The 14,026-nt window shown below is 45.2% G+C and overlaps 1 protein-coding gene across 1 annotated transcript in view; it reads right to left on the minus strand.

The window, feature by feature from the left end:
* LOC146865547 (baculoviral IAP repeat-containing protein 1-like) overlaps positions 1 to 14,026 on the minus strand; it is a 932,191-nt gene that overhangs the window by 16,086 nt on the left and 902,079 nt on the right. Inside the window, exon 10 of the mRNA XM_085632362.1 lies at positions 4,150 to 4,314. Coding sequence (XP_085488488.1) covers positions 4,150 to 4,314 — 165 coding nt within the window. The remainder of the gene's footprint in view (positions 1 to 4,149; positions 4,315 to 14,026) is intronic.

Consider the following 14,026-nt stretch of genomic DNA (forward strand, 5'->3'; position numbering starts at 1 on the left):
CCATCCCAATTTCAATAGGGTAATGGAAAGCTTCAACAAGACTTTGAAGAAAAGTACAGAAATGGAAAGAGTAAATAGGTTCCCTTGGTCGAAGGAGCTGAGGAAAACACTGGGGGTGAATATAGGATGAGTCCTATTCCACCAATACTCATTTTCCCTGTGAGATGTTTAGGGGAAGGAAGCCTGGCGTATGGCTGATCCCTGGATGGATGTTTTGGTCCAAGAGTAGTATGAATATGTCTGTGCATGAAAAGTGAAGAAGGAGGGAGGAGAAATTCCAAGAAAGAAAAAAGTGTGATTTTAACAGCTAGCATGATACAAAGGCTGCACAGATTACATTTGGAGATTGTGTGTCGTTTTGAGCGCTCCTTGGTCCAAATTCATTTGTCCTACAAGGGTCATCAAGACGTTCAAGAATGCCATAAAAACCAGTGACAACAGGATCTGGAATCTGAGCTGTGTTTTCTTGTGTCCAACTTCTTCCAAGTAGTCTGAGACAGAAATAAAGTAAACAGAGTTACAGGGATAGTGGCAGTGTGTGTCTTCCTGAACAGAGCGAGCACAGGAGGAACTTGAGGAGGATGTGGAAGCCTGGATTGCTGAAAAGCTTTGTGTAGCACTGTCTCACTTTGCTGTGAACATGCGACTCATCTTTTGTCATTTATTTTGATGTCAAGCTCGTGTTGGCCTTTTTGGTGTCTATTGTTATTCAAATGTTGGACACATTGACCTTTTATATTATGCAATGTTTGTTTAAAAAAAAACCGTTATTTATCATTTTCAAAAGAATTACAACCCCTTACAATTAGCATCATTTGCAGTAGAAACATAGCAACAATCCTTTACATGTGGTATGAAGGTAGCACGCTCTCCTATAAAATTGTAACCAAGCATCTATGGAGGATCATTGCTAAGGCTACAATTCCAGTCATCATATATACATCTCATTATTGTGTCAGGCATTGAACTGCATCAGGGCATAACTGTATCGCTTAGGCAATCGACTAAAGGGGATGCTGCATCTGATCTTAGCAATTACGTGGTTATATTATCACTGCCGAGTACCCCCAAACCCCTTCCCCCAACATTCTGGTCTCCCACCTCACACTCCCGTTCCTCACGTTGTTGAACATTCTCATCACTTGAAGCTTCTGCCCTGCCTTGCAAATAAGCCTTGAGCAGGCCCCATGTGTGGGTTTGCTGTGGCTTGGCATCAAGGAGTTAAATGTGTCTGCATTGGTGTTACAATAGATCATATCGGCATGCCTTTCCAGAATCCTCGGCACCGGGCCTCTCATCCAGCGCATCGCGAACCTCCTCTTTGCCACCAGAAGGCCCATTGCCACCAATCGTCTAGTTGGGCTAGCATAAGTGAGTCCAGGATTGGTTCCCCCACCATCACCTGGAGTTCTTTCTCCACCCTCAGCCAGAATTTGTGTATTTCAGGACAGAACCAGGAGAGGTGGCCGACCCCGGCGCCTCCAGCGCCACACCTCATGCATTTGTCATCGCTTCACAAGCCATATTTAAATAGGTGTGTTGGGGTGTAATATACTCTTAAGGTATTTAAAGTACTCCAGGTGATGTCTGCAATTTTGCGATATGCTCTTAGTAAGTGAGCAGCAGTACACCCACTGTTTATCTGTTATTATCGCGCCTAGGTTCACCAGCCATTCCAGTTGTAACTTTATGTTTGGTAGGGCAATCCTAAGTCGCAGAAGTTTATATAGTGTTGAGATCCCGCGGCTAGGGGAGGTTGCCTGGAGTAAATATGTCAGAGGGGTCATTTCGGCTGGTTCAGCTCGCGTTGCTCCTTGTAGTGCGCGTAGTGACTGATGTGCCCTGTGGCATTTATATCCAGTGATCAGCGTTGCCTCCGGTAACAAGTCTTGTATCCTTTCCCAGGTGGTGAGTGTCTTTTCTGTGAAAAAGTCTCCCATGTTGGGTATTTTCTATTTATGCAACGTCTGCGTTATTGCTCTATCTACACTTAAGGGGAACCATGAGCACCATTCTATTGGTATTTTCGGTGAGTACAGCAGTGGGATCTGCATTGCATCGTCCGCCTTCTTAAAAAAATAACTTGTGGTGCCTTTAGGGTCAATTGTGTGGAATTTGCGGCTGGCTGTACTTAGCAGGTAACGTGGGAGTGTCAAAGGGTCAGCAGCTTCCCTTTCCAGGTATAAGTGTGGGAGATCAGGTGGCCTGTGGATCCAATAGTGTGCATGCATGATTTGCACTGCCCTGTAGTGTAATTCAAGGTCTGGTGTGTCAAGCCCACCCATCGTATAGGGAACGGTGGATGTGGGCCCTCCGACGCGCAGCTGCTTCCCAGTCCCGGCCAAGCGAGTCATAAGGGTACGCAGAGTGCGGAACAATGCTTTTGATAGTAAGATCGGTATATTGGCAAAAAGAAAAAGGAATCTGGGGAGGACTATCATTTTCATAAGAGCCACGTGGCTCAACAGTGAGAGGGGCAGTCAAATTCACTTCTCTATTGCTTCTGTTAGGTGTTGCACTGCTCGCCCATAGTTGTCGCTTATTATCACTTCAGTGTTAGTGTGAACCTGAATCACTAAATATCGCACTGGCACAGTGGTCCATACCGGGGGGAATTCTGTTTGTATAGGCGTGGTGGATGCTGTAAGCGGTAATATCAGTGATTTCCCCTAATTTACCCTCAGTCCAGAGTGGCTGCCAAACCTCAGCACTTCTTGTAGCACAGGGGTTCTGCTCTGGATTCCTCACGTATAGCAGGGTATCATCAGCATATGCTGAAACTTATAACTTAGAGTTTGGGAATCATATCCCCCTGTGTGCTTTGTATTCATGCAAAGCGCAGATAAGGGGCTACACTACTAGTGCATACAGCAGTGGGGAAAGTGGGCAAACTTGTCTCGTCCCCTGTGTAATTGATATAGGAGCAGATATCATCCCATTCATGAATACTCACGCTGTGGGGTTCGAACACAAAACCTGTATCAGTTTTATGTAGATCTCACCCATGCCCACTCGACGCAGCACCGCCAGCATGAAAGGCCATTCTAATGAATCAAGCACCTTTTTGGTGTCTAAAAACACCGCTGCAGCCTGGACCTCAGGATCTATCCATGCAATAGTACCAGAAATAGTCCGGAGATTGCTAGTCAAGGTCTCCCGGGGACAAATCCAGATTGTTCTGGCCCCTGGGAGTAGAGTGGCGAGTCTATTGGCGAGAATCTTGGCAAATAGTTTTGTGTCCCTATTTAACAATGATAATTGTCTGTAGGAGAAGCTGTGCTCCGAGGACTTCCCCGGTTTAAGTATTGCTATTAGCACTGCTTCTTGCATAGTAGGGGGCATAGTGCCATCGCAGGTCATCTCTTCTAAGAGAATCACCATGTGTGGGGATAAGTTTATCGTGGTACACTTTGTAAAAAGCCACAGTGAGGCCATCCGTCACAGGCGCCTTCACATTGGGCATTTCTTTAAGCGCAGCTATTATTTCTGTTGGGCGAAGTGGGGCCATCAGTTTTTTCCCATCGGTATTCATAAGCCATTTCATAGTGATGTGAGCTAGGTAGTCTGTGGTAGCTTCATCTGTTTGAGTAGGACGCGATGTATATACCTCGGTGTCATATGCTCGGAACCTATATACAACTTGCGCTGCTCCGCATATTGACTCGACAGCCTCCCCTTGCACCACTGGCACCTCATTTTCTGCTCTTTTCGGTTGGGTCAAGGCCGCAAGTGTGGCACTGGGTCTCTCATCCTCCCCGTATACTCTTGAAATGGCATAGTTCCTTTGGTGTGTGAGCTCATTATGGGCTAATTTGTGGTATTCTTAACATGTAATTTTAATGTGCGCAAGGAGTCTCAGGCTAGGCTTCGCCACTGACCCCTGCTCTAGTGTTTTCAGGTCCCCTTTTACATTTCTCCATACTTTACCATAGGGATCTAGTACATATGTTCTTAGTCAACCCTACAATGGTGGAAAGGGTAATATCTGGGTATATTTTACAATTTACACACATGCAATAGAATAGACTTGGCTCCAATCAGCAGCACAGCACTGCATGAAGAGCATTACTAATTAGGCAAGTAGCACTATTTCCTGCAGTCAAACTGTGAATGAAGGCATGCTTTTCAAACAAATGTCAAACAACATACCGAGTTGTATCACGCTTTCATCAGTTAAATAGCCATTGAATTTCAAAATGCGCAGAAACGGAAGTCGCTGGAGTTGCTGTATGATGACTGTTGCTACTTGCTTTATTCCTTTCCCAAAAGGAATTCTAAGTTCTTCTAGATGAACTAAGGAACCCAGTGCGTATGCTGTAACAAAAACAGTATTTTAGTCTTACAGCACATATGCATACATAATCTTTGTCCTACAGAACTATGTAAATAGCACATAATATATTGGTTAATATGCCCCATGCTGTACCGTATAAGGATATTGCCAGTCACTGAGGGGTTCTGTGACCATGTAGAGGAATAAGGAGAAAAGTTGAGTACCTTTACAAGGACCTGGAACTCTGAGGTGACTTGAAATAACCTTTTAACGTAGGACAGAAGCAATATATTCCTTATAATACAAGGTCACACCATCACACAAACTGTTTAACCCATCACTGTCTTACTTTTTTAAATGAAAGACAAAGTATGGTTGAAGGTATGATAAAGAAAAGCATAATCTGTGTTGCAAAATTTAACATACCAAAAAGAGGTTAGTAATTTATTCCAAAAAGGTAGTAGAACCAGTTTAATGTAAGATAAGTCAGATAAAAAAAAATGCTATATCTACGTAAGGAAGTTACATGCTGAATAATTGTATCTTTACTGTAATAACCTACAGCATGCAAACAAATTAAATGTTGCCATAAAAATATCCCTTCTGCTGATCATTGTTCATTTTACAAAAAGAGATCAGAAGAATGAAAAGCCAGTTCTTGTCTTTGTTGTTTAAACTGCAGCAGTTATTTTGTTCCATGGCCCTTGCTTCACCTTGGCTACTGGGTCTGGCAATATGCCTTGTGACAATCACATCTCAACTGTAATAACGTTTTACATTTGAGCAGCTATGTGATTTCTTTATTACAGGTGACTTGAGCCTTCAAAACAAAACTGTAATAAGAAAATTAGGGACAGGCATTTAGACAGGGATTACAGACTTTCACATGTTATAATTCTCCACAGTGTATAGCTTTTAGTCAGACATGTACTAATATTTTATGTTTTTGGTTTACGAATTTGTGAAGTGTGTTCATGCCCACAAATACATTTGTAAGTGCAATACAGATAGGATTGCAAACCAATAAAGTCAAATTATAGGTGGATTTACAAAAGAAAAATCCAAACAGACATTAACTTGCACTTAATCCTATTTTTTGCAATCCACAAAGCATTGTAAGATTCCTTGAAATGTCTCAAATACCTCAATGAATGTAGGGTTCACCTGGGCAGGTGAATGGGAACTCAGTCAAAGCCATTACACACTCACACTATAGTTAGGTGAGTGACTTCCTCACATTATACAGTTCATTCCTGCCAATTTGACAGTTTGCACTATATTTAGTTAAATGTAATTTACAAACATGCCACATTTTACAGTAAGATGTAAATTAAGATTGTCTTAAGTTTGAAACTTAGGTACAAGTTATTCACAAAAATAATAGGTAGTTAAGCCAATGACAGTGGATAAAAAGTTTCACTAATGTTTATCCGTCTATCTCCCACATGCATACATATAGTGTATATATTGCATAGATTATACATATATTGAGTGAGTATTCTACACTCTTGTGTACTTTACGTATGCAAGCGTAAGATGTGCACACTTGCACTACTGTCAACAGTGTCAGATGTTTCACGAAGCATGTGTCATTTTGTTAGGTGTGGAAAGACGTTTCTTTATTTGATTTGATTGTCGGATTTATATAGCGCACAAATGCCCGGGGGCGTCTAGGCGCTCTGCCGAGAAAATTGCCGGAGATGGGATATTTTAGTTTGAAAAGAGCCATGTCTTTAGTAATTTTCTGAAACCGAGCAATGTGGGCCAGCTTTTGATATTTAACGGAAGCGAGTTCCACAGTCTCACTGTACCCAAGGCAAGGCTTGTTCCTCCCCAGCAAGCTTTCTTATAATTTGGTGTCTGGAGGAGTTTACTCTGTGCTGAGTGTAGGTGTCTTGATGGATAGTACCATGTGAGGTGTTGCTTTAAGAATGCTGGTCCATTTTCGTGAACAGCTTTGTACGCTAGACACAGGGATTTTAAATCTATTCTTTTCTTCATAGGAAGCCAGTGAAGTTTTTTCAGGCCTTCTGAGATGGACTGGAATTTGGGAACGTCTAGCAGCATTATGGCGGCCGCGTTTTTGCCCATGTGCTGTTTTTGAAGGCCTAAGTATAGGGCATTTCCATAGTCCAGTCTAGCCATGGCTAGGACCGTCACTAGCATTTTTACTGCTTCAGGGGGAATGAAGGAGCGCACTTTGCGGATTGATTTTAATGTGAGAAACACAGAAGAGACGATTTTGTTGACCTATTGTTGAAAGGTCAGTCTGTCATCAAAAATGACACCCAGGTTCCTTACTTTATGGACTGGGGTAGGGTGAGCACCCATACTGGAAGGCCACCAGTTATGTGACCAGAAGGACGTATCAGAACCCAGTAGGAGGACCTCAATTTTGGTTCTGCTAAGCTTTAAACAGTTTGTGCCAATCCATTGGTTTATGTGGGACATGCAATGGTTAAAGCGATCAGCTGTTTCCTCGGGCATGCTAGAGATGGACACCACAATTTGGGTGTCATCAGCGTAAGATATAGGTGTGAAGCCGAATTGCCTGATGACATTAGCTAAAGGGGTCACATAAAGGTTAAACAGGGTGGGACTTAGAGAGGAGCCCTGCGGCACCCCACAAGACAGCGTGAACTGTTCTGAGCAGGAGTCCCCAATCTGGCCTTGGCACCCGTGTCCAGTATTGCACGGATCTCCTCTGTTGCCATGATCAGGGCGGTTTTAGTTCCATGCCCTTGTCGGAAACCGTACTGAGAGGAATCCAGCAGGTCTGCGGAGGAGATGAAGGTCATAAGTTGGCAGTTAAGAATTTTTCCAGGACCTTAGCCGGGAAGGGGATCCTTGCTATTGGTCTATAACTGCTGTAGTCACTGGGCTCTAGATTGGGTTTTTTCAATAATGGAAGAATTGATACAATTTTCATTGCGTCTGGAAAGACACCTTAGATGATTATTTCTTTGAAAGTGTACTAAGTTGTTCACTGATTATATCTGAGGGTGCGCCGGATTTTATTGATTTAATTAACTGCTCTACCTGTTTTATGTTTGGAGTCACGAAGGAGTCCAAAACATTGATGGGACTTAGGGGGGATTGTGGCTGGAGTGACTACCATACCGTCGCCCCAGTCTGAGAGGGATTTGAAAATGGTTTGTACTTTGTCCTTAAAATACCCTGCGAGTTGGTTGCAGAACGCCATGCTAATGTCCTTTTTTTGTGGTTCAGGAAGTTTGACTAGCTTCTTCAATGTTGTGAATAGTGCTTTGCTGGAGTTGCCTGCCTGCTGGATTTTATCTGAAAAGAAGCTACTTTTCTTGTCCAGTATCATCTTTTTATAGATACTCAATGATTGGGAGTATGAAGTTTTATTGGCTATTGCGTAGCTGCTTCTCCAGCATCTCTCGGCCTTTCTGCAAAGTTGTTTCTGTTTGCGCAAGGCATCACAGAACCAGGGCTCGGATTTCTTTGTGCGCTTGCTAGTGATGCTTTTTTACGTTGCCAGTGAGTTCACTGCGGATTTGATCCAGTTGGTGAAATTACCTGTTGCTTGATTTGCCTCAGATTTTAGATCAGGTTTAGAGGATGCCAGAGTGTATTGCATCTGCTGGAGGCCTATATTCCTCCAGTTGCGTCCTTTAATTATCTTATGGGGTATATGCGCACTGGAAATGTGATGGGTAGTGGTAATTGTGAATAAGATGGCTCTATGGTCTGACCATGGAATCAGCAGAATTTCTTGAAGTCTAAGATGAGGATTGGATGTGAATAATCCATCCAGAGTGTGCCCAGCATCATGTGTGGGGTGCATGACTTTCTGTTCCAGTAAAGCATTAAACATCATCTCTATTAATGATGCTGTTTTGTGGTCTTCTAAATCTTCAAGGTGGTAGTTAAAATCACCTAATATACAGTAGTCCTCTGAGTTGATGCTTGATTCTATTACTGGGCTGATGATTTCCTCGAATTTGCTTTTATTTTTCAAGTTGGGAGGTCTGCACAGTAGTGTATCATTGAAGTTGTAGTTAGCACTAAGGGTGATTCTGAAGGAAAGTAGTGCGCAATCAGGGCTACTTCCTGCCGGGGATCCTTTTAGCTCTAGGGAATTGTTGACTATGATCGCTAGTCCCCCTCCTTGTCTATCATTTTTGATAATTCAAAATCCTTGAGGTATAGCTAGGGCCAGGTCAAAGTCTGTGGTGCTATTTGCCCAGGTTTCGGTAACGAATGCCATATCTACTTTGTGTGCGGTCAGTAGTTCTGCAAATTCTATGATGTGTTTTAATAGGGAGCGGGTGTTGATGAGCAAGCCTATAAATGTCATGAGGACTGGTCTTTGCCCACATGAGACATATTTATCTGTGGAACATGCCTTAGTTTTTATGAAAATAAACTTTGCGTTGCAGTGGGGGCACGACTTGAGCTCTTTGGATAGGTCGAGCTGATGGCAGGGTGGTTTAAGGTTTGTTTTATTAAGGTTCAGGAGAGCAATATTGGAGTACGTCAGTGTTGTTCCTGCTTTTGAAATATGACGGACAGGGGTCGTGGCCTTGGGCCCGGTCCAGGCACAGACGGGCTTGCTGCTGCACTCTGTATTTGTATGAATGTGGCAGGGAAATTGGCGCACAAGCAAGTGACTGCCCCCTTTGACCCGGAAGTCGGCCAAGAATTTCCGGTTCAGTCTGCCCTCCACAGCAAACGGCACCAACCGCGGTGGAACAGGGCTTAGAACAAAAGAAATATGGGTAAGTGCAAATTAGCGCTAGCGTCGCAGTTAAAAAACAATGAAAAGCTTTTTTTTTTAAACAGTTAAAAAGATTTTTTCAAAGCAGGTCCTGATCGTTGCTAAAGTGCTTATTGCAGTTTAGATCAGTGTCAGCATGAGACTAAGAACATGAGCGTGCGGCATTGACCTACCGCTGTTATCTGCGCGTCTCCGCGCCGTGTGTCTTGTTTTCGCCTGTCAGATTCTATCTGACAGTGGTGAGTTTTTGGATACCGAGGCGATAACCTCATTACTCCACATTCATTTTGAGTTTTTTACTCGCTGTTTCGGTTGTCTTATTGATGTGTGATGCTTTGTCACAGTTGAGGTTGGATCACAAGGTCAGCGCTGTGATAGGCCGCGGGTTGCGGTCAATTTGGTTTGCGGGAGTGTCAGCAAGTTTTATCGCAGTGTCTTGTATTCGTCTGCCAAATGTCTTCTGGCGGTGATAAGCTTTTGATGGCTGCCGCGGCGGTTGCCTTCTGACAGTGATGAGTTTTGGGTACCTGCCGGGGCGATTTGCCCTCAGGCAGTGATGAGTTTTTGGATGCTGTGTTGCCGTTTCAGTTTCACAAAGTTAGCGCTTCGATGGGCCTCGGGTAGCGGTCAAATGGGTTTGTAGAAATGTCTGCAAGTTTCCTGATCAGTGGGTTATCTTTTTGATCCAATCCTTTGTAGAATGTCCTGTTGAGTTTGCGGAGATGGTCGTCCAACATCTCAACGCCTAGGTTTCTGTGGAGGTCTGCTGTTCTTGTGAAGTTCGGAGCACCTGCTGCAATCCGTAAGGCCCTGCTCTGTAGTATCTGCAGGTCTTTCCGATGCTGTGGGCGGCAGCCACTCCAAACTGGTGAAGCGTACGTCATGGTTGGTCGAATTATTGCGGTGATTACTCGCACCTTGCTCTGCAAGGGCATCGACTTGGTCTTCAGGAGTGGGTATAATGCAGACAGTTTTGTTGCTGCTTTCTGGCAGGTCTTCTCTATGTGGTGTATCCATGTGAGTTTAGAGTCCAGAGTCACCCCCAGGTAGGAGCTGCTGTTTTCCCATTTGATCTCATCCCCATTGAGGAGGATCGCTGGGTGTTTTCTGTTCAGCTTCCTGGTGAATAGTGTTGCTGTGGTTTTGCTTGTGTTCAGGGTGATCTGCCTGTCGCTGTACCATTCGGAGAGTCTGCTGAGTGATGCCTCAAGGTTCTTAGCCACTTCCTTTTCGCTGAAGGATTGGGAGATGACTGCAGCATCATCGGCGTAAAGAGCCAGATCAGTCTTCTTTAGGTCCGTGGGGATGTCGTTTGTGAATATATTAAAGAGGAATGGTCCTAGGATTGATCCCTGGGGCACTCCAGCAAGGATTGGGTGTGACGTTGAGCATTCGTCTCGTACCGCCACGTGAAAGGTCCGTTTTGACAAGTAGCTAGACAGCAGTTTAATCAGGTAGGTTGGAAACTTGAGCTTGATAAGTTTGTAAAGCAGTCCCTCATGCCATACTCGGTCGAATGCTTTGGCTACATCCAGAAAGACTACTCCAGTAGACTTGTTGATGTTGAATCCATGGCTGATGATGTCCACAACTCTGAGGAGTTGGTGATTGGTTGAGTGGTCTTTCCAGAACCCAACCTGTTATTTGGCGAGGAGGTTTTCGCTTGTCGCAAAGTCGACCAGACGGGCATGGATAACTTTTTCAAAGAGCTTTGATAGGCGAGATAGCAGACTTATAGGGTGGTAATTTGCCGGATCTCGTAGTGGTTTTCCAGCTTTGGGGAATACGATGACTCTTGTTTCTTTCCAGGCATTAGGGAAATACTGGTGCTGCATACACACGTTGAATATCTCAGCAAGGTGATCCACTGCGGCATCTGGGAGCATCTTGATGGCTTGGTTGACTATTCTGTCCTTTCCTGGTGCCTTGCCGTTTTTTAGTGTCTTTACCAGGGCCGATAACTCGCCTGTGGAGCATTCCTCAATGTTTGCAGCTTCTGTTTCTGGTGGGTGCTCCCGATGGTGCTTAGCGACCTCTTGCTCAACTTCTGCTGCCAGTTTGCTTGCCTGGTTAGGCCTGAAGGATGCCTCCAGCGTGTCAGCGAAGACCTCAGCCTTGTCCCTGTTGCTGCATGCCAAGTGAGTCTTCCCTTGTATCGATGGGTTTGGTTCCTTCTTCCCAGTCAAGCGTCGGGTCATTCTCCAGAGAGAGTTGTCCGAGTCCTTTAAGTGAGCCGTAGCTGCTTCCCACTTTTCACCTCTGTGCTGGCTTATTTGCATCTTCAGCTGTCTTGTCAGCTCGTTGTACTTCTTCAGCAGGTCGGGGGTGCGATTCCTTTGCCACTCTCTCCGGGCTCTGTTCTTGTCAGCAATCGACTGCTTGATGCCCTTCAGGAGGTCGTAGATATAGCAGCGTTGGAGTTTCTGCTCGGGAACGCTGCGCTCGATGGCAGTGTGGACTGCAGCTGAGCCTGGTCAATGTCTTCAATGCAGCGTAGGGGGCCAGGGACCAGTGTCTCCTCCAGGCTTCTCTTGTATAGGCTCCAATCTGCCTTCTTGTAGTTGTGTCTGGTGCCCTGTTGCTGGTCTTCAAGCACATCACCAACTGTGATCAACACTGGGTTGTGGTCGGACGTCAGTGCAGTTAAGGTTTCCAGCTCCATAGACTGGGAGAGATTCTTCATGACGACGATGTCCAGAACGTCCGGTTTATGAAGTGCAGTGCCTGGATAGTGTGTTGGTTGAGTTTGGCCAGCCACTACAAAGTCCTCCTTTTTTGAGTGGGCAAGTAGAGCGTGTCCTTTGCTGTTTACCGCGCGAGAGTTCCAGCACTGATGCTTGGCATTTAGGTCTCCGCCAATTAATGTTGGGATGCGAGGGTCCAATAAAGCATCCAAGTCCTTCGGGCTTAGCTTGCCTGGGGGTGAGTGGGCGGAAATCAGCCGTAGGGGGCCTGCAGATGTCTGGATCTGGATGCCAGTTGCATCAATGCTCCCCACTGGTGGTAGTGAGATCTCATGATGCTTCACTTTTGTGCTGACAATCACCGCTGTTCCTCCGCCCTTGGCTCCGGTGGTGCGATCTGTGCGGTACACCCTGTAGTTTGCTAAGTTGAGCTTCTGGCTTCCTTGGAGATGGGTCTCGGAGATAAGCGCTATACTCACATCCATGGTTTCCATCAGGTGCAGGAGTTCTGCAGTTTTCTTCTGAATGCTGTTAGCATTCCACATCAAGAAGACGGAGTTTCCTTTAGATTTTGCTGCCATTGCGTGTGTTTTCTTCACCGTGGTAGCGGTTTGAGGTTGGAATCGCGTTGTTTGTGGGGGGTGCGCGGGCAAGCTTTGCTGCTTTTTCTGGTGAGCTCGGGCACGAGTCACGTCCTCTCTTTGCCTTCGTGTTTCATTCCATGTCGTCTTCGGTGTTGCTGGATTGGACCGTGACGTCTGACTCCATGGTTGGTGCTGCTTGGTGGGGGTGCAGTGGAGCGCCTTGGGTAGCCGGGCAAGCCAGAGGGCGAAGGCCGAGCTTTGGGGTTCAGCCGCACAGGGTATGGACTCTCAGTCCCTCTCCACTGCGGTGCGCAGCCTGGCCCCGCTCAAGCCAGGGAGGCGCAGGCCCAGCACCTTAGAGGAGTGGGAAAGAGGGCGGAGCGGGTCGGTCCGCGAGTCTCCCGCCGAAAATGGGAGCGCAAAAAAGGTTCAATCAATCAAGGAGTGCGCATAAATGATGAATCTCAGTACAACATTAATTAATCAAGCAGAGCGCATAAATGATAAAATGCAATCTGAATAAAAGTCAATCAAGCAGAGCACATAGTGGATAAATTGCAATCTGAATGTAAAATCAATCAAGCAGAGCACATAAATGATAAAATGCAATCTGAATAAAAATCAATCAAGCAGAGCGCATAAATTATAACTTGCAATCTGAATGTAAAATCAATCAAGCAGAGCGCATAAATGATAACTTGCAATCTGAATAAAAATCAATCAAGCAGAGCGCATAAATGATAACTTGCAATCTGAATAAAAATCAGTCAAGCAGAGCGCATAAAAGAAAAAATGCAATCTGAATAAAAATCAATCAAGCAGAGCGCATAAATGATAACTTGCAATCTGAATAAAAAGCAATCAAGCAGAGTGCATCAATAATACATTGCAATCAGATTATAAAATCAAGCAGAGCAAATTAAGCAAGCAATCAAGGAACAATTGACATACAGGATAAGTAGAGCAAGAAAGCAGGGCCCATCTATCAGAAAGGATAGAAAATGGCGCTTACCAGGTCGACTTGCTGGCTGGCTGCTTGGCAGGGATCATGGGGGTCAGTCCTCATGCCTTCTCTGGTGCTGGGAAGAAACCACGAGCGTCGCTGATCCAGGGATCACCACCGTAGTCACCGCCGATGCAGGAAGGGTCACCGCCGATGCAGGAAGGTCCGATCCGTCTCGGCGCTGGCACTGGAGCAAAATGGCCTCCCAGGAACATCCGATCATCGTCTCACGCACCACATCGAGCGTCCGATCATGGTCATCCCATGTCATTAAAATGTCTGCTGCTGCATCCTGTATTTGTATGAATGTGGCAGGGAAATTAGGGCGCAAGCAAGTGACTGCCCCCTTTGACCAGGAAGTCAGCCAAGAATTTCCAGTTCAGTCTGCCCTCCACAGCAAACGGCACCAGCCGCTGTGGAACAGGGCATAGAACACAAGAAATATGGGAAAGTGCAAATTAGGGCTAGCATCGCAGTCAAAAAGCTTTTTTCAAAAAAGGTCCTGATCGTTGCTAAAGTGCTTAGTGCAGTTTAGATCGGTGAACGCATGCGACTAAGAGCATGAGCGTGCGGCATTGACCTACCACTGTTATCCTAGGGAAGTTCACCTGTGAACATTGTTAAACTTATTTTGAGCCAGATGTGTATGTGTGACTTTTAGTGAGTTTGCTTGTGCATATATATATATACTCGTGTTATAATCTTCATGTATTTTTCATTTTTAGGTATCCCCTTATG

Source organism: Triturus cristatus, chromosome 2_1, assembly GCF_964204655.1.
Source record: "Triturus cristatus chromosome 2_1, aTriCri1.1, whole genome shotgun sequence".
In the NCBI taxonomy this organism is placed as follows: Eukaryota; Metazoa; Chordata; class Amphibia; order Caudata; family Salamandridae; genus Triturus; species Triturus cristatus.